General features: G+C 47.2%; 1 protein-coding gene across 1 annotated transcript in view; it reads left to right on the top strand.

Moving 5' to 3' along the window:
* Positions 1-22,235, top strand: part of NIN (ninein) — a 66,006-nt gene that overhangs the window by 15,128 nt on the left and 28,643 nt on the right. Inside the window, exons 4-15 of the mRNA XM_005140939.3 lie at positions 3,639-3,808; positions 9,444-9,483; positions 10,871-11,061; positions 12,204-12,350; positions 12,942-13,109; positions 15,255-15,391; positions 16,770-16,910; positions 17,089-17,263; positions 18,146-18,256; positions 19,045-19,134; positions 20,416-20,569; positions 20,887-21,008. Coding sequence (XP_005140996.2) covers positions 3,639-3,808; positions 9,444-9,483; positions 10,871-11,061; positions 12,204-12,350; positions 12,942-13,109; positions 15,255-15,391; positions 16,770-16,910; positions 17,089-17,263; positions 18,146-18,256; positions 19,045-19,134; positions 20,416-20,569; positions 20,887-21,008 — 1,646 coding nt within the window. The remainder of the gene's footprint in view (positions 1-3,638; positions 3,809-9,443; positions 9,484-10,870; positions 11,062-12,203; positions 12,351-12,941; positions 13,110-15,254; positions 15,392-16,769; positions 16,911-17,088; positions 17,264-18,145; positions 18,257-19,044; positions 19,135-20,415; positions 20,570-20,886; positions 21,009-22,235) is intronic.

Below are 22,235 nucleotides of genomic sequence, written 5' to 3'. Positions count from 1 at the left end.
CATTGCTCCTGTCCACCTCAGTTGCTGAGCCCAGAGTGTGAAACAGGATGTAGGAGGAATTCAGACAGTACCTGCTGTCTTGGAGGATTAGGATTTAGCAGATCCCAGCTGTGATGTGCTTTGCCCACTGGAAGGCTGGCTGCTGCTGTGAGGAGGATCCCTCCCTTCCACATCTTAAGCAGTAAAGAAATTCATCTCTAAAAGGCCTTGCAGGAAGAGGGTCTTCCTCCCTAAGTCTCCTTTTGTCTGCACTTGGTGGCTTTGATGCTGGGCCCAGGAAAATGCTGTTTGGCATCAAGGGGAGCCCCCCTCTCTTCCCCAAGCGTCTGAGGGCAGAGTAGGATTTTGAAAATACTCATCTAGCAGAGAAAGGCAGAAAATCGAGTGTAAATCTCCAAGCATGGAGGCATTTCACTGTCGGGGTGGGTGGGGGGAGCAAGCCAGTGAATTGATGGCTTTTGTCTGCAGCGCTTAAATCAGGGGAGTTCTTGGGAAAAGCTTTGGTTTTGGTTTGGTTTGGTTTTATTTTTCAGGAGACATTTGGGGGCCACAACCCCCCTGGGCAGGAGGTCAGGGAGGTGAGAGGCTTGCTCTCTTGGCAGCTTCTGCTCTTACCCAAGCCTGGGGGCAGTTCAGGGGGGCAGATCAGACCCCAGTGTCTAATTAGCTCTGGAGTGTGTTTTGCTGAGCCCTTGCATTGCTGTAGGAGGGAGCATTCCTCCTATTTTCTTTTTCTCTTTTTTCCCCTTTCTTGGTGGCTTGTCAGCCACACAATAGAGAGGGTCTTGGAGGAGCAGCACCTCTCCTTGCTGCTGGTTGCAGATGGGGGTACCAGAGGTCAGGCCTGAGGAGGAGCAGCCTCCCCTTGGTGTTCAATACCGAGATATATTTTACAGTGTTTGGGATAAATAGCACATAGGGCTGTCTCATGGGCATTTGCCTCACTGAAAGCTTTGAGTTTTTGACATCTCCCTTCTGTCTGTGTGCCTTTGAAAGAACATGTGGATTGAGTAGCTCTTTCTTTCCTCTTTTGGCTGGAAATGGGAAATTCAGTTCAGCTCATCGGTGAACTTTGCACTCAGGGCGCATGGGTTGCTGCTATTTGCTGGTATGTGTTCTCAGCTTTCCCTAAATACTGGGAATGGCAAGAGTACCAAGGGCATCAGCTGCTGTGCTGAGGGGGGTGGGTTAGAAAAGCAGGAAGATGGAGGGACTTACAGAATGCTGCATGCATGGGGAGGTATCCATGCACAGCTGGTCCAGAGATGATGGTGCATGGGGTTTTCTGCAAAAGAGATGGGTTTGTGCTCCTGGGAATGGGGCTGCAGGCTGCTGTCTGTTATGTCAATCCGATGCTGTGGCCCTGTAATGCTCTTGCTCTGGTCTGCACTGAGTACCCAGCAGCCAACAGCACAAAGGTGCATGGGGACTAGCAGGGAAAGAGCTGTAACGCAGTATTAACAGAAGCACTCTGGCTCTGGAAATTGGGTTTCAGGGTGCCTGAGCTGGGATTCCTTCTGTAGCTGGGCTCAGGCACAGCCTGTTTTGAAGTTGGCTTTGCAAGCCAGAAGTGAAGTTTGTGTTCTTTTCAAGCTGTGAAGGGTCACCTTTCCCTCCTGGGGATGTTCTCAGGCTTCACAGCTTTTTAATTGCACAGGAAAAACAAGCACACCCAGGTACTGAGACCAGAGAAGAGGGACAGAAGTCGGTTGCCAGCCTCCAAATGCTTAAAATGAAGAAGGGGGGAGATGTTCCCATTTCTGCTTGCTGGTAAAGCACTTGTAGGGTGGCATTGTTTGAAGGCACCTGCATTTCCACATAAAGCTGGAATTTCAGCTGCAGCAGTGGCTAAACCACACTTTTGGGATGGGAAGCATTGGAAATGGAACCCTTCCAAGCATTGAGGAACCCAAAAGGAAATTTAGCCATAGCTTCATTATTGCTCAATTACAGCTTCTTTTCCCCCCACATCTTTCCAAAGACAGATGGGTGAGGAGGTGTGTTTGTCCTAGAGGAGGAAAAGCTATTTCTCAAAAACCCAAAGCCCCCCCAGCCCTCTTCTGCAAGGGCAGGGAGATGGCAGCAGGGAGAAAATAAAAGGGTGAACGAGTAGCCACAAACATTAGCATTTCAGAGAGAGCTGCTCGATGGAGATTGTTCACCACCAGGCAAGCTTTAATAGGAGTGATAAGGTTTGCTTTTGTTCTCGGGCTCTTACTTAATCAGCCTGTCTCATTGCGATTTTTCTATCTGCACACTTCATCACACAACTTTCATGTGCGAGTCCCAGCTGCAGCAAATCTTGTTAAAATGGCCTTGTTCAAACACGGGCTGCCGGGTTTGTTCCCTAGAGCTGCAATATGGATGGATGGAGTGCAAGGCTGGAGGAATCAAAGGACTCCTAGGCCTGTGTATTTTATAATTCATTGCATAGCTAAGTTGCAGAATATTTTTCCTCTAACAAGCTTGAAGCTTTCTTCTGTATCTAAAGGAATATTATCCAAGGAGGCATTTGGGCAGGGGGGGTTCAGAGACTCTGCTTTCTGTGTACCATTTGTCCGTGATTGAACAGCTTCCCTGTGCCTTATTAGTATTGCACTGTGCATTTGTTTTGTACCAGAGTGCTCTGCAAATAAAATTTCAAAAGGCTGCTGCTCTTGCCACTGCCTCAGTGCTCTGCAAGTGGCGGAAAATAAAGATGATCAAGTCCTGGGGGGGTTTCAACGGCAAACACCGAAGCAGAGTGCGGCAGAGAGCCTTTCCCTAATTGAATCCCTGGTTAATTTGGTCCTCGGTTTAATTTGTCCCCTGCTCCAGACATTGAATGATTCTCACTGAAAATAGCGCAAACCATGCTTGTTTATTTTTTGGTTTGATCCTTATCAGTAAGTGCTCCTGGATAATTCAGTCCCCAAAGGCAAAAGACTTGCTTTGGGAAGCTGGAGCTGGGGAATGTGAGCAGAGCCCCCTGTAATTAGATGACGACTCCAAAGGGTTATTTAGATCTTGCAGTTGGCGTTAGTTGCACAGCACAAGCTGGGACCTGTCCTGCTGTAGCCTGAATTAGTTGCTTGTGTTGGCCCCCAGGAGATGTTTGTCTCCAAACTTGCCCGGTTTTTCTTCCACTTGCCACATATTTAATCGAGCTGTGACTTAAATCCACCAAAAGCAGCGGCAGTCGCCCAGGTGTCTGCATAATCTGGAGACTTGAGCTGCCTAAGTGCAATGCTGTCCCTAATTAAACCTGCCCATTGCTGGTAATGAAGATCAGTGCAAGAAGGAGAGACCTAATGGACTTTCCATCCAAAGCTGTTTGCAAGGTTGGGTTTTTGTGTTTCTTTTGCCCCATCCTGTTAACAGAGCAAACATGATCTGGGAAGTGGGAAAGGATGAGGAAGGTGGAGCACTGATTTCACTTGATGACAGCCTTTTCATTGAGCAGGACCCATTCCAACCCATCTGGCCAGATGGTATTGTGAGGGTAGTGGTCCTGGAAATGAGCAGCCACTGTTGCCTGCCCAGGGGCAATAGTAGTGGCAATTTGGAGCTCAAAGTGCTGCAACCAAGCCAGTGCTGTGTGGTGAGACATAGGAGCAAAAATCATGTTACTGATAACGTTTTGTTCCTGAATGCCACAGATTCCTCCCCGGAAGCACAGCCCAAGTACATCAAAGGCGGCAAGCGCTATGGTCGACGGTCCCTGCCGGAGTTCCAGGAGTCCGTGGAAGACTTTGCTGAGGTGACTGTCATCGAACCACTGAGTGAGGAAGCGTGTCCCCCACACATCGCCTCCAGTGGCTGTGAGGAGGTGAGCAGAAAGGGTCCTGAGTGCTCTGGGAGCTTGCCATCCCCAGCCATCGCTGCCTCCCACTCCATCCTGAAGTGGTTTGGGTGTCCTTGGGGCCTTCCTAGCAGAGGTGATGGTCTCCCTCTTTGCCTGTCCCCAGGGATCAGCCATGCCTGGCAGCACCTCACTTGCTGCAACCTCAGATCCCCATCTGCAGGCAGGCTGCTGTGGGGAGCTGGGGGAGGATCTGGGTGCTTGGTGATGTGCATTGGTGCCACTGATTTTCCTCCACTCCTGGCTGCAGTGTGGACCAGCAATCAAGTGAGGGCTGCGACACTGCTTCTGTGGCTAATGAAGTGTGGGCTGGGAGCTAAGTGAGCAGAAGGAGCATGTCCTTATCTATTATTTTATCTGCAAAAACCTGGCCATGGCCCTGGTGCTCACGGGTAGAGAGGATTGGGAAGAGGGGTGGTGAGTGAGAGAGCTCTGCAGCAGGCGGCTGCCTTGGGATAGTGCCCTAAATGCAGAGCCACCAGCTGCTTCTTTCAGTCTTCTACTTTGATTTTCCCAGCAAAAATCTTTTGCACCAAAGCTGCATGGCTCTCACCAGCCCCCATGCTTGCTCCAAAATCCAGATTTTCTCTGGTTTTGTGATCAAAATTTGTGTCTCTTTGTGCCAGTACTTTCAAGCCCAGAATCTTTTCTTGCTTGTTCAGAACAGAAGAGCAAAAGGTGAAAAGTGGTTGGGCTTGATGGTGTGCATTAGCATACAGCCACAGCAGTACTTCTCTGACACTGGGCTCCAGGCAGCCTGCCCCAGTTTGCCAAGTATTGTTGATTTAGTGCCGCATGTTCAGGAGCGCACAGTGGGAGTTTTCCACTGGGAAGGAGGAAATGATGCTGCTTTTCTTGTTCATCTGTGTCCTGGCTTCACTTGTGCTTTCCTAAAGATCTGGGGGCTCTGCAGCCATTGCACCCAACACTGCATGGGGAAGTAAGGGAGAAATTTCCAGGTTTCCAGTGTTACTCCTATGCAGCTGAGCTTAAAAGCTTATATATATAATTTTTACTTTTATTTTTTAGAAAAAAGGCTTTTCCACCAGAACCAGCTTCCTTACCCTATTCTCAGTGATGTTTGCTCGCCACCACAGGGATGCTCATCTGTCTCCTGGTGCTGGCCCCATGGGTTGCCCTGACCTTGAAATCAATGTTAATCTCCCCACAACCCCCAGGGAAGATATGTTCTGGATGGAAGATGTCCTCTAATCTTACTCCTCTGTTTTAACTGTCAAGGAGGTGTAAAAGGCTAGTCTATTAACAAGGTCATTCAATTAACTCAACCAGTATATAACCACACTGTGCTTCCCAGTGGGAACACTTGGCTGCACCTTCTGGGGTGGATGGGATGGTTAATTCTCTTGAAACTTAAGCAAACCACAGGCTGATTTTGTTTAAATCCCCACTTGTCAACTTTATCAGCATTACTGTCTTATCTCTGAAAGTTGATTCTCTTGGTATGCACAAAAATCAGTTGTTTGAAGGCATACAGGGTCCTGGGGCTGAAATGCTGGGCAGTGTTGGAGACTCCTGATGCATTGACTTCTTGGTGCTCGCCACAACTAGCAGCTTTTGCCCAGTTTTTTCCTGTTGCAGCATAAACATGCTGTCACCTGTACTCTGCAAGTCTGCCTCTAGCCCAGGGTGTCTTGCTGGCCTGAGAACTGGGGCAGTGTGGCTTAATTGATGCTTTCTTTCAACCAGTGCCAATTAAAAGGGCTCAGACTCTGTCTGAGAGGCTTCCTTCCCCTACTCATCTCTGTAAACAGGAGAGGAGAGGCTGGAGGGCTGATCTGTGTGTGTGGGATCAGCTGCCTGGAGATGCTCTGTGACCTCCATCCCTGGTGGCTTTCTAGGGACTGGACAAAGCCATGAACACCTGGGTGTGAATTCAGCATTGACCCGGCCATGGGCAGAGGGTGGTGTAGGGATGCCAAGCTTCCCTTTGGTCCACATGAGTTTGTCCCCATGGATACTACTAGAAATATGGGTGGTGAGAAACAAGTGGCTTTGGCACTGTTATGAATGTGGTGCTAATGGAGCTGCAGCAATGAAAGCCCCTAGAAATGCAGTGTGAAAGCTTGTTGTGGTTAAAGCTGTGCATTTCCAGCCCTGGCTATCACTTGAGCTTGTTTGTTCCAAGCTATTCATACAAATGATGGATCTTGGTGGGCTTGGGAAGCACTGTGACCTTGCTTTCATTTCCTTTCTGCTTTGTGTTAGACCTGGTGATGATCTGCTCAGTCGTGGTGATGCAGGGTTGGGATGGGGAGCAGGTTTGGTGGCCATGGGGTGCCAACCCCAAGCTGGTGGTGGAGCAGCAGCACTCTTTGGCTTGTGGGTTCACAGCAGCACACCCTTGTGTACACAGCCAGACATGGCCAGTTTTGAGGCCATGCTCACTTCCAAATCTCAGTGCAGGGCTTTTATCATCTCTGCTTCCCCAGCTGCTGCCTCTGTGCTAGGAAAGGTCAGTCCTACTTGCAGGTGGTAGAAACTGCTGTCATGTCCCTGCTCTGTCCCTTTACTGCCCACCAAAGCCTCTCACTCCCTAGACATCTGTGTGCTTGCTTCTGTACGGAGTGGTTTCCAGCATGGCATGGGCTTTCAGAGCAAAACCTTCTGGGAGGGTCAGGCTTGAAGCTTTTTATCTTCAGGTCCAGCATGTATAAACGTGAGGCCCCTAAAGGGCAACTGTCTTGTAGGGCCAGGATCTGCAGAGAACAGCTTAGGATAGCACTTGCCCACACAAGTGCATTATTGATGTGACTCTGATGCTTTGCAGCTGAAGGCAACTGGCAAAGTGGGGTGTGGAGATTTGCTGGCAAAAGGGATCTCTGCTTTGGCTGTTGAGACCAGGGCACTGACCTCTGTGCAAGTGTGCAGGGAGGGGAAAAATGGGGTCCATCATCATTGGTGTGCAGGCTCACCTTGCCGCGTGCGAAGCAGAACAGGCTCAGTGTGTGCTCCTGATTGTCGTTTTAATTAGCAATATATTCTGGCAGAGAACAAAGGCCTGTCTTGCTGAAGCAGATGGCAGGGGGAGAGAGGTTGCTGCCTTATTATGGGGAGAGGCCACCGCGAGCAAACAGCACAGGCTGCAGATGCTCGCCTGGGCTCCAAGCTAGAGGGTGGTGAGCATTGAAAGCCATGGCCATCTGCTCCTCAGCCCGGCCAAGCACGTGCCTGCCCAGATAATTCATTTCTGGGATCTGCACTCCGCCTGGATGTGTGTGACCTGCGTCCAGCTGTAGCACTGCCGGGGCCAGGGAAACAATGCTGTGCCTGACACTGGGATGCACTGTCCCTCTGCACCCATCCCAGGTCTGCTTTGTACTCCCAGTGGCGGTGGCTGACCCTGAGCCCTTACTGCATAAAGGGACCCCTTGCCCTCCATAGTGAGTTCCTGGCATGGGGAGGGAGGTCACATGAGCTCCCCAGGGTCTGTGTTGGGGTTACCAGCCTGCAGCACACGCACACATGCACAGCCCTCCTTTATTCAGCCTCTTCAGGTTGTTGGTGTTCATAGAGTTACCTTGTGCTGTGATTTGGGGTTCTTGGTTTTGTAAGTCCCCAACTTGAGAGGGTCTGATGCTAAATGGTTTAGATCTGATTCTGTATGAAAATATATGTTGCTTATGCAAAAATACTTTGATATGGCAGTGGATCCCACTTCTGAGCATCACTGCTCAGATTCTCCTTCTGTATCCCCCCCAAAGACAAGGATGAGTGGCTGTGGGGTGGCAGCTCTGTCTGGCACCCAAAGATTCCTTCTCTCAGTACAAAGTTGGCTGTTGCACATGCACAGGCACCTATGGGTTGGGCTGTTGCCAGCTCATGCATTTTTGGGAACACAGGCTGTTTTCTGTCCTTGTGCATGGTAGTTCAATGGTACCTGTTGCCTCATCTCCTGCTTTTTGTGTATTCACCCTGATGTTTTATCAGGCAAACCAAGAATCTGCCACGTGAACACCTCCATGGTGCTGGCAGGACAGCACTTGTTTGAGCCAAAATCTGTAGATTTCTAGTGCAGTATTATAGGTGTTCTTGGCTTTCTCCAGAACATCCAGCAAAGCTGCTGTGACTGCCTGCCTCTGAAAGCAAAGGTGAAGCTCCCTAGCTCCATCTAAGCGTCACCCTGATTCCTGCGCTGTGACCCTCCCCAAAAGCAGAGGGGTACCTTGAGATGCTGCAGCAGCAAACAGCCCTTGCCTAGTCCAGGAGATGACATAGGAGCGAGCAGCAGAGCTAAAAAAAGTCTAGTGAACTAATCCAGTTTCCATGGTAACATTGTAGATTAATGGCTTTTAGCTGTAATCTGAATGAGATGCATTGAACTTTTATATGATGATTTAGAGCCTCTTTATGTCCTGGGTGACTTTGACTTCAAATCCATCAGTCACATGCATGCAGAAGTATCCACTTGTAACAGTGGAGAAGTGACATCTGCCACTGCTGCAGCTAAATCAGAAGTTAATATCACTGACATTGCATGTGATTAAATACCCTCAGCTGGGACAAGGGTGGTAGAGACATAACAATGTGTAATACATGAGAAAATCGCTTTAAACGATGTACTTGCGCCCTGCTCCCAGTGCCCCCAAGCTGATGTGGTATTGACACAGAGGAAGCATGATGGCTTAAGACCAGGAGATAGTACATTGGGGTTTTGTTCTGCAGGTAGCTCAGTGGAGGGCTTGTTGGCAGTGGGGTTCTGCCTCCTGACCTAGAGCTACAGCTGGTGGAGGTGGTTTGGAGTGGGTTTGGCTGAGCATGTGCCAAAGTGTAGGGGAAGATAGAGTGCTGGAAGGAAGGGACAGCCCAGACTCAAGTAGTGGCTATATACAGCCCATGATCATAGAACTGCAGACTGGTTTGTGTTGGAAGGCATCTTAGAGCTCATCCAGTTCCAACCCCCTGCCACAGGCAGGGACCCCTTCCACTAGACCAGGTTGGTCCAAGCCCCATCCAGCCTGGCCTTGAACACTGCCAGGGATGGGGCAGCCACAGCTTCTCTGAGCAACCTGTGCCAGTGATTCACCACCCTCACAATGAAAACTTATTCCTAATATCTAAATCTCCTGTTTGTCAGCTTAAAGGTATTCCTCCTTTATCCTATCCCTACATGCTCTTGCTCCAGCTTTCTTGTCAGCTGCCTTTAGGTACTGAAAGGCTGCTCTAAGGTCTCCCTGGAGCCTTCCCTTCTCCAGGCTGAACAATCACAGCTCTCTATTCCTGAGTTTTTATCTTGACCACTGATACCTCTAAAGACAAAGCAGTGTGGTTTCTTTGGAGGGCAAATCTGTTCTTCCTTCCCCATCAACCTGCTGGACTCTGATCTGTCACCTCTCAAGGGTCATTTGCAGGGCTTTAGGCATCTTTCTGCAGCTGTGGTTTATCCCCATGAAAGAACCTTGCGTGCCAGAAAAAAAAGAGCATCAAAGAGCCATGGATTGCCAGCCCAGCCTGCAGGGAGCGGGGAGATGAAAGCCTGGTGGCATTGCTGGAGCCCTGTAGCTCACGCTGATTGCAGAGTCTCTTTCATATGGGCGATGTCTTGCAATAATAATAACTTGGGAATCTTTTGTTTTCTCCCCAGCACTGGAAGACACGAGACAGCGAGGAGTATGAGGCTGAGGGTAAGAGCAAGCAGCAGTACTTGTATGTGCTTACTCTCTTTTCAGCTTTGAAGATGAATCAGAGGGGTGCACTAAATCTCAGGCCATCTGGGTGTACTGAGCAGTCCCAGCTTGGTGTGGTGCAGAGTGTGACAAGGTGCATATGGGGCAGGCAAGCCACTAGCTGGGAATTAAAGGAAAAGCGAGACTTCTTGGAGGTCAAAGTCTTGTGCCTTAGCCGTTCTGCCCTCTTTTCTTCCTGCTGCCTGATGCAGAGGCTATCCTGCTGCAGCTGCTCCTGGTCTCCCTGGCCTCAGCACCCCAAGAGCAGGTCCTGGTCCCTGCTCCTGCCTGGCAGGCTCCTGTAGCAGAGGACCATAGGCACTAGATGTCAGCATGGACCAGTCATTAACTATTTCCTAATTGTCCTACAAAGGAGAGCAGGGTGACCCCCAGGGTGACAGTTGGGCTTTGGCACCAGCCCTCAGCACAACCTGCAGCTTGCGAAGATATGCTTATAACTAAGCCATGCAGCTTTTAATCACTTCAACACCTCTTCTATACTTCAGCTGCTAACATCTACTCCATCCAAATGGACCAAATTTTATTTTCTTTTTTTTCCTCAAAAAGTTGCTTTTTCAGCCTCAGGATGAGGTCGCAGATGCAGGGAGGTGTCAAGCTCTGACTGGCTTGTGTCTAGTGGCATTTGCAGCTGGATGAGGCTGCATTCCAGGCACTTGCTGGAGGGCAGAGGAAGTGTGTGCAGCTGAAGGCTATTGGGCTTTGAATTATTTGTTTTATTATTTTTCTTCCCCTTAAGAAGTGCTTGGAAGTATTTTTTAGATCAAAACATATACTACAGCTTACATCCGAAGGGGATGGGAGTTTAGGAAGCACTGCTTGTGGGCTGGCATTTATGGAGACAGCAACCATTGAAGTTCTTTACCTGGTCATGGTTCGGTATGGGTATGCAACTTGCTCAGTCCTCTCCCTTGACCTTATAACTGGCCAGAAGAGGAGGGGCTGGGTCCCTTCTCCATCCATGCCAGTAGCCAAGGCAGCAGGGGTGTGCGTCTCCTGGCTGCCAGCCCAGGTTGGTACAATGCACTTTTCCACAATCTTCCTGGCCATGGTCCCATCCTCACTGGTATGTGAGGTTCCCTCAGCCATGGTGGCACATGTGAGTTGAGTGCTGAGCAGGATCTGCTTTTTCTCATAGAGTTCAATAGCCATACCCCGAAATAACGAGTGTGCTCTGAGAGGGATGAGGTAAGGCAAATGCTCTTGGGGGTCTGACAAACAGTGAGGGAGGCTGTGCCCACTGCAGCAGCAAGTCCCCCAAGCCTTCTGGTCATCACCTGTGTGCAGTGGATGGGCAGAAACCAGAGCAGTTCTCCCCTGTTTGCAGGGCAGCTCCGCTTCTGGAATCCTGATGACCTGAATGCCTCCCCTGGCACCTCACTGCCCAGCCCAGACTGGATAGAGGAGAAACTGCAGGAGGTCTGCGAGCACCTTGGCATCACCAGGGATGGCCACCTGAACCGGAAAAAGCTTGTCTCCATCTGTGAGCAGTATGGGCTCCAAGCAGCAGCTGGGGAGGTGAGTGGCCACGTGCGGACCTGCTTGCTCCAGGGTGTACATCTGGGTTTTGGCATGGCCCCCACGAAGTCTGTCCTGCAGGTAACTGCAAGCCTAAAGCACAAGTGCTGGTTCATAGGTCACCACTTGGAAAGTGATTTTCAGCCCCGGCTTATGGTTTTCCAGTGAGGCTGTTGGTGTCAAACCACCAGACATGGGAAGCTGCTCTGGTAGAGGGCAGCTGCCAGCTTTACTGTGCAGTGTGCGTGTCTTCTCACACAGTCGCAGAGTAAATTGGAATTTAAAACATATTCTGGATTCCAAACGTGTCTCCTTAATCCCAAAAGTTTTTGAGCTAGACAGTAAATATAAGTTAAAATATTCATAGCTGGTTGCTTTTGACTTTGTTGAGGGCCTGCAGGCTGCTTCTGTCCTGCAGGAAAAATTCATGAGAAAATCATTCCTTTAGCAAAGAAGTTTGTTGCTGATTCATGGTGAGTTTTCTTAGGGAAAAAAAAAAAGGACTGATTTGTATTTTAAAATACAAATTGTAATAATTTCTTTCATGAAATGTGTTTCTGAGCAAGTATTCCTTCGCAGCATTTGTAACAAAATGTTTTCAGGCTATTAAGGCACAAAATGGAAAGAACAAACTGTAGGTGAAGAAATCACAAAGGACTAATCTTAACATCTCTGCTCCTAACAAGGTTGGTCTTGCTTTGCAGAAAGCAGACTGCCCCAAAGAATAAAACAGACTTATCAAGACCTTGCAGTGTTTTACTGTGTGTTTTGCCCGGTCGCTTCCAGCTGCTGGGGGTTTGGCATCTGTCTCACCACCTTGCACTTGAATCCTGAGGTCACTCTGTCTCAAGAGCAGAACGAAATGAGGTGTCTTCATGCTGCCTCACAAGATACAGGGGCTTCAAGAGGACCAGGAGCTTACATCATTCTACAGGCAGGATTTTCATAGTGTGTGTGTATCTTCAATTTTCTATACGAAGGTTGCTGTACCAGTGTTAGGCTGATGCAGTGTAGTGGGCAACTCTTGCTTTGCCTTTTTCTTTGGCAGAGCCTTGGGAATAGGGTGCTTTCTGCGCTGCCAAATTGTTACCATGGTGGTTTTGGCAATAACAGATATTATTTCTATCCTCTGCCACTTGCAGGTGCTTGAAGAGGTACTCCATAACCTGGAGCAAGATGGCACCATGAGCATAGAGGACTTCTTCTATGGCTTGTTTAAAAATGGAAAGCCACTGACACCCTCAGCATCTACACCATACAGACAACTGAAACGACACCTTTCCATGCAGGTGGGAAACTGAGATGAATCCTGGGGTAGAGGCAAGGGGGGAAGTCCTGAGGAAATAGCTCCTAGCTTGTCTCCTGCTTTTCTTCCCCATTTGTCTCTGTGGTGGGGCAACTGTCACTGTCCCCCAGATGGAGTAGGCTGAAGACTGTGGGCATGCAGGTCCCACGTATATTCTCTAACTGTTTTGGGGCAGGGAGGAAAGAATGTGGAATCTTCTGCCTGTCTTTGCTTTGAAGCTGAGGGCTGTAGCAAAAGCACCTGTGCATATGCTTCCTGCAGCCTTTTTAGGGGAGGTGGTGCTTGAAACCAAAACCAGAGAGTGCAAAACACTTCTGGAGCATTGAGGACAGCTCTGAAGCTATTCCTCCTTATATTTATTTTAAATCTGAAGTGCCTGTTTGTGCTGTGGTGCTGGGAGGTCAACAGCAGCACTCCTGCTGGGTATTTGCTTGGCAGTGAGGAAGAGCAGACTTAATCCTTAATCTCCAGAATACTGTTAGTGAAATTACATTTCCAAGCCTTTCTCATTACGGGGTGGGCAGATGCCTGGCTCTGTCTGTGCCCCATCACATCCTCTCCCCTCTCTCCACAGTCCTTCGATGAAAGCGGGAGGCGCATGATCACCCACTCTGCCATGTCCAGTACCATTGGCTTCTGCCTCTTCTCCAGCCTGGATGATGGGATGGGCTATGGCTGTGTGGAGGGTGTCCTTGACTGCTGGCACCAGGAGGGCATAGAGAACAGCCAGGAGATCCTGAAGGTAACTGACAGCTCCATCTCACCTCTTCTGTTTGCCTTGGGTTTTTTTACCCCAGTGTAGGATGCTGAACTGTTGCCAGATCACTTCTTTTTTTTTTTTTTCATTTCTTAGAATTCCCAGTGCTAGTGAGAAGAATCTAATCCCTGAGAGCTAGAAGTTAATGATAGAAACGTAACGTGACTTCCGGCTTAGCTTGAAGAGGTCACCTATATTCATAGAAAGCAAATGATAAGTTGATTATGAACCAGCAGTGTGCCATTGTGGTCAGAAGGGACAACAGTATCCTGGGGTGCATTGGGAGGACTGTGGCCAGCAGGTTGAGTTTCCTGTACTTGACCCCGGTGAGGCCACATCTGGAGTACTGTGTCCAGTTCTGGGCTCCTTGGTACAAGACAAGGAGCTGTGGAGAGGGTCCAGTGGAGGTCACAGGGATGACTGGGAGGACTGGAGCATCTTTCTTATGAGGAGAGATTGTGGGAGCTGGGCCTGTTTAGTCTTGGGAAGAGAAGACTGAGAGGGGATCTCATTAATGCATATAAATATCTCAAAGGCAGGTGCCAGGAGGATGGTGCCCAGCAACAAGATGAGCAGTGGCCATAAACTAAAACACAAGTTTCACCTCAACATGAGGAAAAACTTGTTTACATTGAGGGTAGTAGGGTGCCCAAAGAGTCTCTCTGGAAAAGTTCAAAACCCTCTGAACTCGTTCCTGTGTAACCTGCTTTAGATGGCCCTGCTTTGGCAAGGGGGTTGGGCTAGATGATCTCCAGAGGTCCCTTCAGACCCTAATGATTGTGCTTCTGTGAATCGAAATCCTTTACCTCACTGAACAGTTGCTCCAGCAAACCTTTCAGCACTGGGATGTCCTGAATTATTGCCTGTGCTGAGGTGGAAGGAACGAGCTTGGAAACCTTGCTCAGTCCTTAGTTTTTAATTATACAGAGTAAAGGGTAATGGGGGTTGCAAATCAACCACCTGAAGTCATTCTGCCTGCCCATCTCACTAGAAGCTGTGGCTGGGAGATGATAAACTCATGTGTCATTCTGAGACCATCACTGGGTTCACTACAGCAGCAATAATGGCAAATTTCTCTTGGCATTTAATGGCTGTGTGAGTATTGACACCCAGGTGGTAATAAACTCTGCCATTGCTCAGGCTTTAAAACTCACTTGTAGATCAGTTTGATGACATGGTACTACTTACAGTGGACTTGTGTGATACGCCTTCTGCTTGTTGCTTTACTCTTGTAACTTGCTTTGTTACCAGTGTTTGTAGTGTTTCACCCCCACTGCCAGCCCTTCTGTGCTCTACTTTGTGTTCCTGCAGACTTAAGTTGAAGGAAATGAAAGCAGTTGAAGGAGAAGAGAAGGTTCCTGGGAGACTTTAAGGCAGCTTCTAGTGCGTAAAGGGACTGACACAAAACTGGAGAGGGACTCTTGACAAGGGCTTGTAGGGATAGGACATGGGGAAATGACTTTAAGCTTAAATGGGGTAGATTTAGATTAGATATTAGGCAGAAGCTATTCCCTGTGAAGGTGCTGAGGCACTGGCACAGGTTGCCCAGAGAAGCTGTGGCTGCCCCATCCCTGGCAGTGTTCAAGGCCAGGTTGGATGGGTCTTGGAGCAACCTGGTCTGGTGGAAGGTGTCTGGTTGGAACTGGATGAACTTTCTGGTCCTTTCCAACCCAAGCAATTCTATATGATTGATTCTGTATGATTCCTTACTCTGTAAGAGGTGGGATACTTGCTATCAAATACCTCCTACAAGGCTGTTTCTGTGTTTCTACTGCAAGAGCTGATTTTGTTTAACATGAACATCTTCAACCACTTTCTTGCAGCATTTGAAGACGACAGAAGGCCAGTGTAGTTCTGTCCTCTAGAGGATTAGTAGTTTTGATCAGGCATAGGTTTAATTTCCTGTTGGTCTTGCAGCACAGCCAAGACACTTTCCATCTCCACAGCTGTCAGCAGCTCTTTAACATAGGAAAGTGGCAGAGATGTCTGTTTTATTGCCCCAAAGGCATCTGTGACAGATTAGTCTCTTCTGAGCCTCCTCATTTTATTCTGTCACTCCATGCACAAATGTCTTCAGGCTCCTGCAGGGCAAGAATGCTTGTTCTGCTCTAATGATATGGTGTTCTGCAGGCTTTGGACTTCAACTTGGATGGGAAGGTGAACCTGACAGAGCTGACACTGGCTCTGGAAAATGAGCTTTTAATAACCAAGAATGGAATCCACCAGGCAGCCCTGGCAAGCTTCAAAATGGAGATCAGACACTTGCTGTAAGTCACTCAGATTGCCACCTCTGCTGCTTCCTCACTGCCCTCTCCCTTTGGCCAAGGAGAAGTTTAAGTAGGAGCTGATTAATGATGGTTCACAGCACTTCTCTGAGGGGCATTGATGTGGTGCTGCCCTTTCGCTGGAAGGCAAGGTTCTTTGCTAGCTTGGTCAGAGAATTTCAGTGCTCTCTATTTGCATGGGTAAAACACTAAAACCCAAGTACTGCAGAAAAATAGGGTTAATAAAATCCAAGCAGCAGGCTGTTCCAGAGCTCTGCTCTGCTGTCTGGAAATGGTCACTGCAGTCTACAGTTGTTGGTGGCCAAGGAATGCAAAACTGAAGATGGAGGCTGGTGCAATTTGATAAGCAGTAACTTTAATAGTAACTGATTTCTTGCAGTAGCATTACATATGTTTTGCCATGTGATAAAGGGGTGGATGACGTACAAAACCAGCTTGGACCCCTGCTTTTTTCTTTTGAAAGTCAACACAGGTTGAATTTGCACTGGACTTGCCGTGCACACCTCTCTATTAAGAGAGCATAGGAGATGAGAAGCATATTCCCCTGTTTGTATGTTTAATATAGATATTATATGCATGTGCTACTGAACTCAAATATTCATATTGATGCCAGTAGATAACTTTGTCCACCACACTTTGAGACCACTGCTCTAAGCAGTGCACCCTCAGTTCATTCCTCTTGTGTAACTGTGGCATCCGTCTGCCATTTGCATGAGCTCCAGTTGCTAGTGGTATTTTGTTTGTACTGTAAATCTTTGAATAGCTTAGATAATTATGCATTCACCTCCATGCAACACCACAGATGACTTCCACTGGTCATTAAGACTGCAAGATCATTAAGTCCCGTTACTTGTTGGCTCACCACTTTTGCCTGCAAGTTGCCCACTTTGCTTTTATGAAAAGATGAGGTTTTTGGTGTGTTTGCACCTACATGTGTAAAGAACTTATGTTTACTCGGTGGAGAGATTTGTTGTCAAGTTAGCATCAAGAAAACTGTTCAGTGTAGCAGATCTTACCAACTTGTGATAAAAACCTGGGTGGGTGTAGTTTAAGGGTGAAGTGGTAAAGATAATAAAACAAGAGAACAAATAAATAGGCAGAAAGTGACCTGTCAAAATGGCACAGCACTGCAGTTTGGGGGACTAAACCACAGCTGAGGAGCATAAGTGTTGATGTCTTGTGGACCTAGGAGGGGATGTCCAAAGCTGTGTGTGCAAGTTCATACCTAATGATTAAATGCAGTTGATAAGACCATTGGAGAGCTTGCTGAGCTGTTTTTCTCTGATGAGCCTCTTGCAAGTATCTTCTTTGGGGGAGCGGTGAGGGATGACCTAATCCAGACCAGCTGTGCTTACCCTAGGGAGAGAGCTGACCAAGTGGCCAGGGAGAAAGAGAAACTGCGGTCGGACTTGGAAAAAGCTGAAAAGTTGAAATTCCTGATGGCCTCCGAAGTGGACGACCACCACGCTGCAATTGAGCGCCAGAATGAGTACAACCTCAGGTATGATATCCCGGTTCATTCCTCTCCTTTTCTTTGGCATCATTGCCACAGTGTTGCAGGGACTCAGAGATGGAGGTTAGCAGCTTTACACCTGCTGATTACCACTGAGCTTCACTTGTAGCATCGCTGGCTGACTGCTCCTTCTTAAGAGCTCTTCTTACTTCCAATGCCTTTGTAGGAAGCTGGATGAGGAGTACAAAGAACGAATGGCAGCTCTAAAGAATGAGCTCCAGAGAGAGCGGGAGCAAATCCTGCATCAGGCTAACAAACAGCGGCTGGATCTGGAGCAGGAGATAGAAAAGCTGAAAAATGATGAGAACTACATCCGTGACCGCCTGGCCCTTTCCCTGAAGGTAATGGGCATTAAATGCAGCTCTCTTTTCCCCCCAAAAGACAAGGATGCCCCCAAAAGACAAGGGGAGCACCACTTGCAGCATGGCTCTTGTTGAGGAGATGTGTTGCATTGCATGCTGAGCTTATCTGAAAGTAATTTCAGCAGCAACATAGAGGCATATCTATGAGACTGGGGTTTTTTTAGGTCACCTTGATAGGTTACTCCTTGGATTGATAAAGCTCCAGTTCAGGTTTCTGCTGCCATCAAGTGCAGAGTGTACATGTGTATGGTTATCAGAAGGGCTGTGTGCCCTGCTGGCTGTTTGGCTGTCCAGCCAGGAGCTAATGTCTTGACAAAGTTTAAATTACTGTTTTAAAAACAAATACACAAAACCCCTCTTAAACAAGCTTGCTGCTATCCCTTTTGATAATTTAACTGCTGCCTAATGCAATGGTATTACTCACCTGTGACACCACAGATTCAGTTCCTTTCTAGATTTTTTTTCTGTCTGTTGCTGATCATGTAATTAATTTTTGCTCAGTATAAAAACAAAATGTAATCAGTAGTGGTGTTGTCTTATGAACACAGGAGGGAGCTGATGCACCCTTACAGTGTTCAGGTGAGCAGCTCTTGAAAAGGGGGTGGTTGTCCTGTGAGCATCAGGGTCATTGTCAAATCTTCTTTCTAAAGAAGCCAGCTGAAAGGTGATAAGAGCCAGAGGAGCACACACACTTGCTGTTCTGCTGCAAGCAGGAGGGCTGTATGTTCATGGATTCACAATTTCTGTCTTTGGCTGAAGTTTGTAGCAGTGTCATGCTCTGACTTGACTGGGAGAGTGTGCTAGTGCCTTCTTTCTCGTTCAGAATCTGAGGCTGTTGGGGTGGTTTTTTGTTTGATGCAGAAAAACAGCCGCCTGGAAAGCGAGCTGTTGGAAATGGGAGAAAAACTGTCCAAGTATGAAAGTCTGGCAAGCAAACTACAGAGGAACTTGGAAAATGTCCTGACTGAGAAGGTAAATCCTCTTCTTCCCAATATGCTTCCAGAATTAAATTGCTTTTTGTTACTGCACTCAAGCTGCCAATTTAATAGCTGGAGACTGTTGTGATCCCTATCCAGACAGTACCAAGGCACAGCCTGATTTTTTGGCGTGGACTGCCTGCCTCACTTCCAGTTAAGGAAATTAGAGATACTCCATCTTAGCTATAGTTTTACACTAATTAACAGCAGGGAGCCTTACAGTGAAGGGCTGCATCCTGCAGATCAGTGGGGATTTTATTCCCCAGCACAATGTTTTGGATAGACCCAGTATGCAGGCCCCTTCTAGGGAAGATGATACATGAGGTGTATCTCTGCTGCATCTTAAGTGAAAAGTGAGGAGAACAGCTGATCATGGTTGTATCTCAAACTCATCAGAATAACAGCTTCTTCAAAGGCATTTTGGGGTGTGTGTGTGTGTGCTTCTATAGGCAGAGGCTCATGTACAGGGATTCTCACACAGAAGCTATCTTCTGGACTTCTTTAAAGCTGGAATTATTTATTAAATTGAGATGTGCATATGCTGAGGTAGAAAGTTGAGGTCTGGAATCAAAGTTAGTGTGAGAGCTATGGTTAGTATCTGCTAAGGAGGTTGTTCTTTGTCCCCTACCAGCAGTGAAGCAGAGCTTCTGTATTTAAAGTAAGACAAAAAAAAGAGGGGAGGGGGTGCAGGCTGCTGGGCTGCCTGTGGATGGCACCCAGGTTATGATGAGCAGGTGATGTGATGGGTATAAGAGTAACTATATTCTGTTTATGCCATTTCAGTTTGGGGACCTGGATCCTAGCAGCACAGAGTTTTTCCTGCAGGAGGAGAGGCTGGCACAGATGAGAAGCGAGTACCAGCAGCAATGCAGAGTAAGGGCTGGAGACCTGGCACCCGTCTGCCCGTGTTCATCAAGAACATCCTCACTGCAGATATCAGCATAGAGCAGCAATAGAATGCTGCTGAGTGTTTTTCCTGGCTGAGCTAAAAGGATGAGGTTCCCCAAGGGAGGGCTGGGATAGAGTCTGCAGAGCCTCCTTCATTCCCCAGCTGTACATCAAGCCCAACTTCTTGCACAGTTGTGCACTAGCATTTTTTTGATTTATGAAATAATCCTTGTCCTAATTTGTATCCAGAGTTGCAGGAACTCTACAGTAGAACTGAGATATAGCTCAGTTTTGCTGGTTTCCAAAACAGTAGTGTTTTCTTAAAACTGCAAAGGTAAAACTTGTCTTCTCCCCACATCTTGTATGGCTGAAATACTTCTTTAAGGTGGGCCTGCAAGCTGTCTATTTACATACCTGTTTTCTGATGGCTACAATGGTTACCAGCATTTGCTTATTGGTTCTGCATGATCCTTTTCACTCAAGGACTGTCTTGGCAAAAGGTTTTCTAATCTGAAACAGAACAGTAGCTCTCTTAGGAAGTTGCAGTTTAAAGTAAAAAATACATGTCTATAAATATTCATTGAATTGATGCATTTTGATAAGATGTTGCTTGAATATACAACTGATTTTCTTGAGTACTAGCAGATATGAATCAGGATTTGAGGTTTATTTTCTGAACCTTTCCAATCTTCAGAATTGTTTTTACACATTCAGGGATTCATATTCCTCAGTAAATGCTGTTTATCAAGCTGAGCGCATGGCATTTGGCACAAACACTCAGGATATTCCATTGGCAAGTGGGCAGAAGTACCAGATGGTAAATGATGTAATGAGGGTATCTCTTTCCTAATTTGATCTTTTTGCTTCTGATTTGATTTTTCAAGTAGATGGAGTTTGAGAGGGTGTTTCTTGACTGTTGGAAAATGTTCCTAAAGTGCTGTTTAAAAAAAGGTCATAGGAAGAATGAATAAAGTCAAAGGTCCTGGAGCATGATATACTTTACAGACAGAAGATACACAGGCTGTCTGAAGAACTTTCTGCTCTTTTAGTAAAAACATATTTGTTGCTTACTCATGTTGGAACCTGGAGAAGGGTGTTGTTTTGCAGGTAGGAGGATGACTAACTCTGGCATCATGGCAGGATTATTGACAAGTCTTTACCTACTGTAATTCCCTTCTAAATGTCTCATTGTGGGAGTGTGTGGATGTACAGCTGCTGAGCTGTCTTTGGTTGCTTTCACTCAGGCTTCTCGTTCCCTTCTTTCAGGAGCTGCAAGACCAGATAGATGAGCTGCACTCGGAGCTGGAGGAGTACCGTGCCCAAGGCAAAGTGCTCAGGCCTTCCCTGAAGAACTTGCTGTCGGAAGAGTTTGACATTGATATGAAAAGTCATGGCAATAGTGGTATTGAGCCTGACCAAGGTAAAGCACATCTCCTGTATAACCAACTTCTCTGCTGTAGGTATGATAACATCTTAGAGGCAGTTAGTAAAAACTTTCCCAAACCCTCACAGTAAGACTCAAACACCACCTCTGTTTTGCTGTTTAATGTGGAATATGGCTGTTGTATGGTCTTCAAAGCTGAAATTAATGTTTGCAGTTTTTTGTCTGTGTATTCAGTGGGAGCATAAGAGCTTCAAGTTAGGTGCCTAAACAAATTTAAATTGATGAAACAATTCTGTTGAGAATGTATCTCTTTGGGCCTCAAGAATGTATACATATAATTACTGTTTTTGAAGGACTTGGTTCAGAAGACTGCAACCCACTAAATATGAGCATAGAGGCAGAAATGGCTATTGAGCAAATGAAGGAGCAACATCACAGGGATCTACATCACCTCAAACAGGAGCTTGAAGACACAGTAAGCTATTTTAACTTAAAATGAAACTTCACATTTTTTTCAGTCTCTTCAGAGATGGAATGGTCTTGAAGAAGGACTTTTAATTCCTGGTCAGATTATAACCTTTTTGTGAACCTGAGCCTTTAGCTTCCCTGCTCCTTCTTCAAGTTGCTGTGCAATGGAAGTGTGCTGGGGAAGGCTAAATGAATGCTGTGGTAGATACATACACATGCCACCCACCAGCTAACGAGAGAGCAGTGAGCTGTTCTGAGGCAGTATTGCAGTTCTTGTAGTGAAGGCCTGCTGTATCTGAATTAGCTGCTTCATTCCTGCTGGCATGGGATAATTGTGGGTTAGAAAGACTGCTGGCAGGAGTCTGCATTGCTAAATGCTATGCTTGTGCAGTCTGGTGGCGTCGAAATGTGATTTCTACAGTGGGAGTATGGAAACCGCTGTTATGATACACATGCTATTGAAAATGAGCAGTCAGCTTTCTGTTTCCTGTGTGTCCCTCTGCAGTTATCCTTGCCATGCTTGCAGAAATACCTCCATTGGTTCTACGTGGAGAAAGACTGGGTCTGGGTGGGCTTTGAGGCCCCACTGTAGTGCCTGGGGTGCTAGAGTGAGCTGGCACAGGTCTGGATATGGCACAGCGTGCCCACTGCCAGCCTGTGCTGGCATCCCTGGCAGGGTCACAGTGTTCTTCTGCAGGTGAGGTGCACTGGTGTAGAGATGGCCAGACTCATTCTGTGGGAGTCAGTCCAAGAGAAGAAGTTGGGGATCCCATCAGGCTTCCCCTGTGTCTATCAGATATAATTGTTATAGGACTATAAATATTCATTTCACATATGGCGTAACACAAGTATGCTGAAACTGTATTGTGATGCGGCTGGGATGGGAGTGGGGAAAGGGGACTGATAAAATATCACCCTGAAATAATTACTTTTTCATAAGTATTTGTCTCCTACCTGCTTGGATTTTGGGGGTTTTGTTTGTTTTGTTGTTTGGTTTATTTTTAAGGGCAAAACAAAAACACACAAAAAGTCTTCCTCCAAACCAGACAAATGCACCAAAAGTAAGCAGCGAAATACAGTCCACTTGCAATTTGCAAACCTGACTTAGGGCTTCAGAGTTGTTAGTGACTTTTCATAAATTCATTTAATGGAAAAGCATGAATTTCACTGACTTCTATGTAATAATCATCTTTAACCCACCAAGTAAGAAATCAAGCTAGGCATTAGCATTCTT

The sequence above is a fragment of the Melopsittacus undulatus genome, chromosome 4 (assembly GCF_012275295.1).
Source record: "Melopsittacus undulatus isolate bMelUnd1 chromosome 4, bMelUnd1.mat.Z, whole genome shotgun sequence".
Classification (NCBI taxonomy): domain Eukaryota; kingdom Metazoa; phylum Chordata; class Aves; order Psittaciformes; family Psittaculidae; genus Melopsittacus; species Melopsittacus undulatus.
The sequence above is the reverse complement of the archived record's forward strand: the minus strand, read 5'-3'. Positions and strand labels throughout refer to the sequence as shown.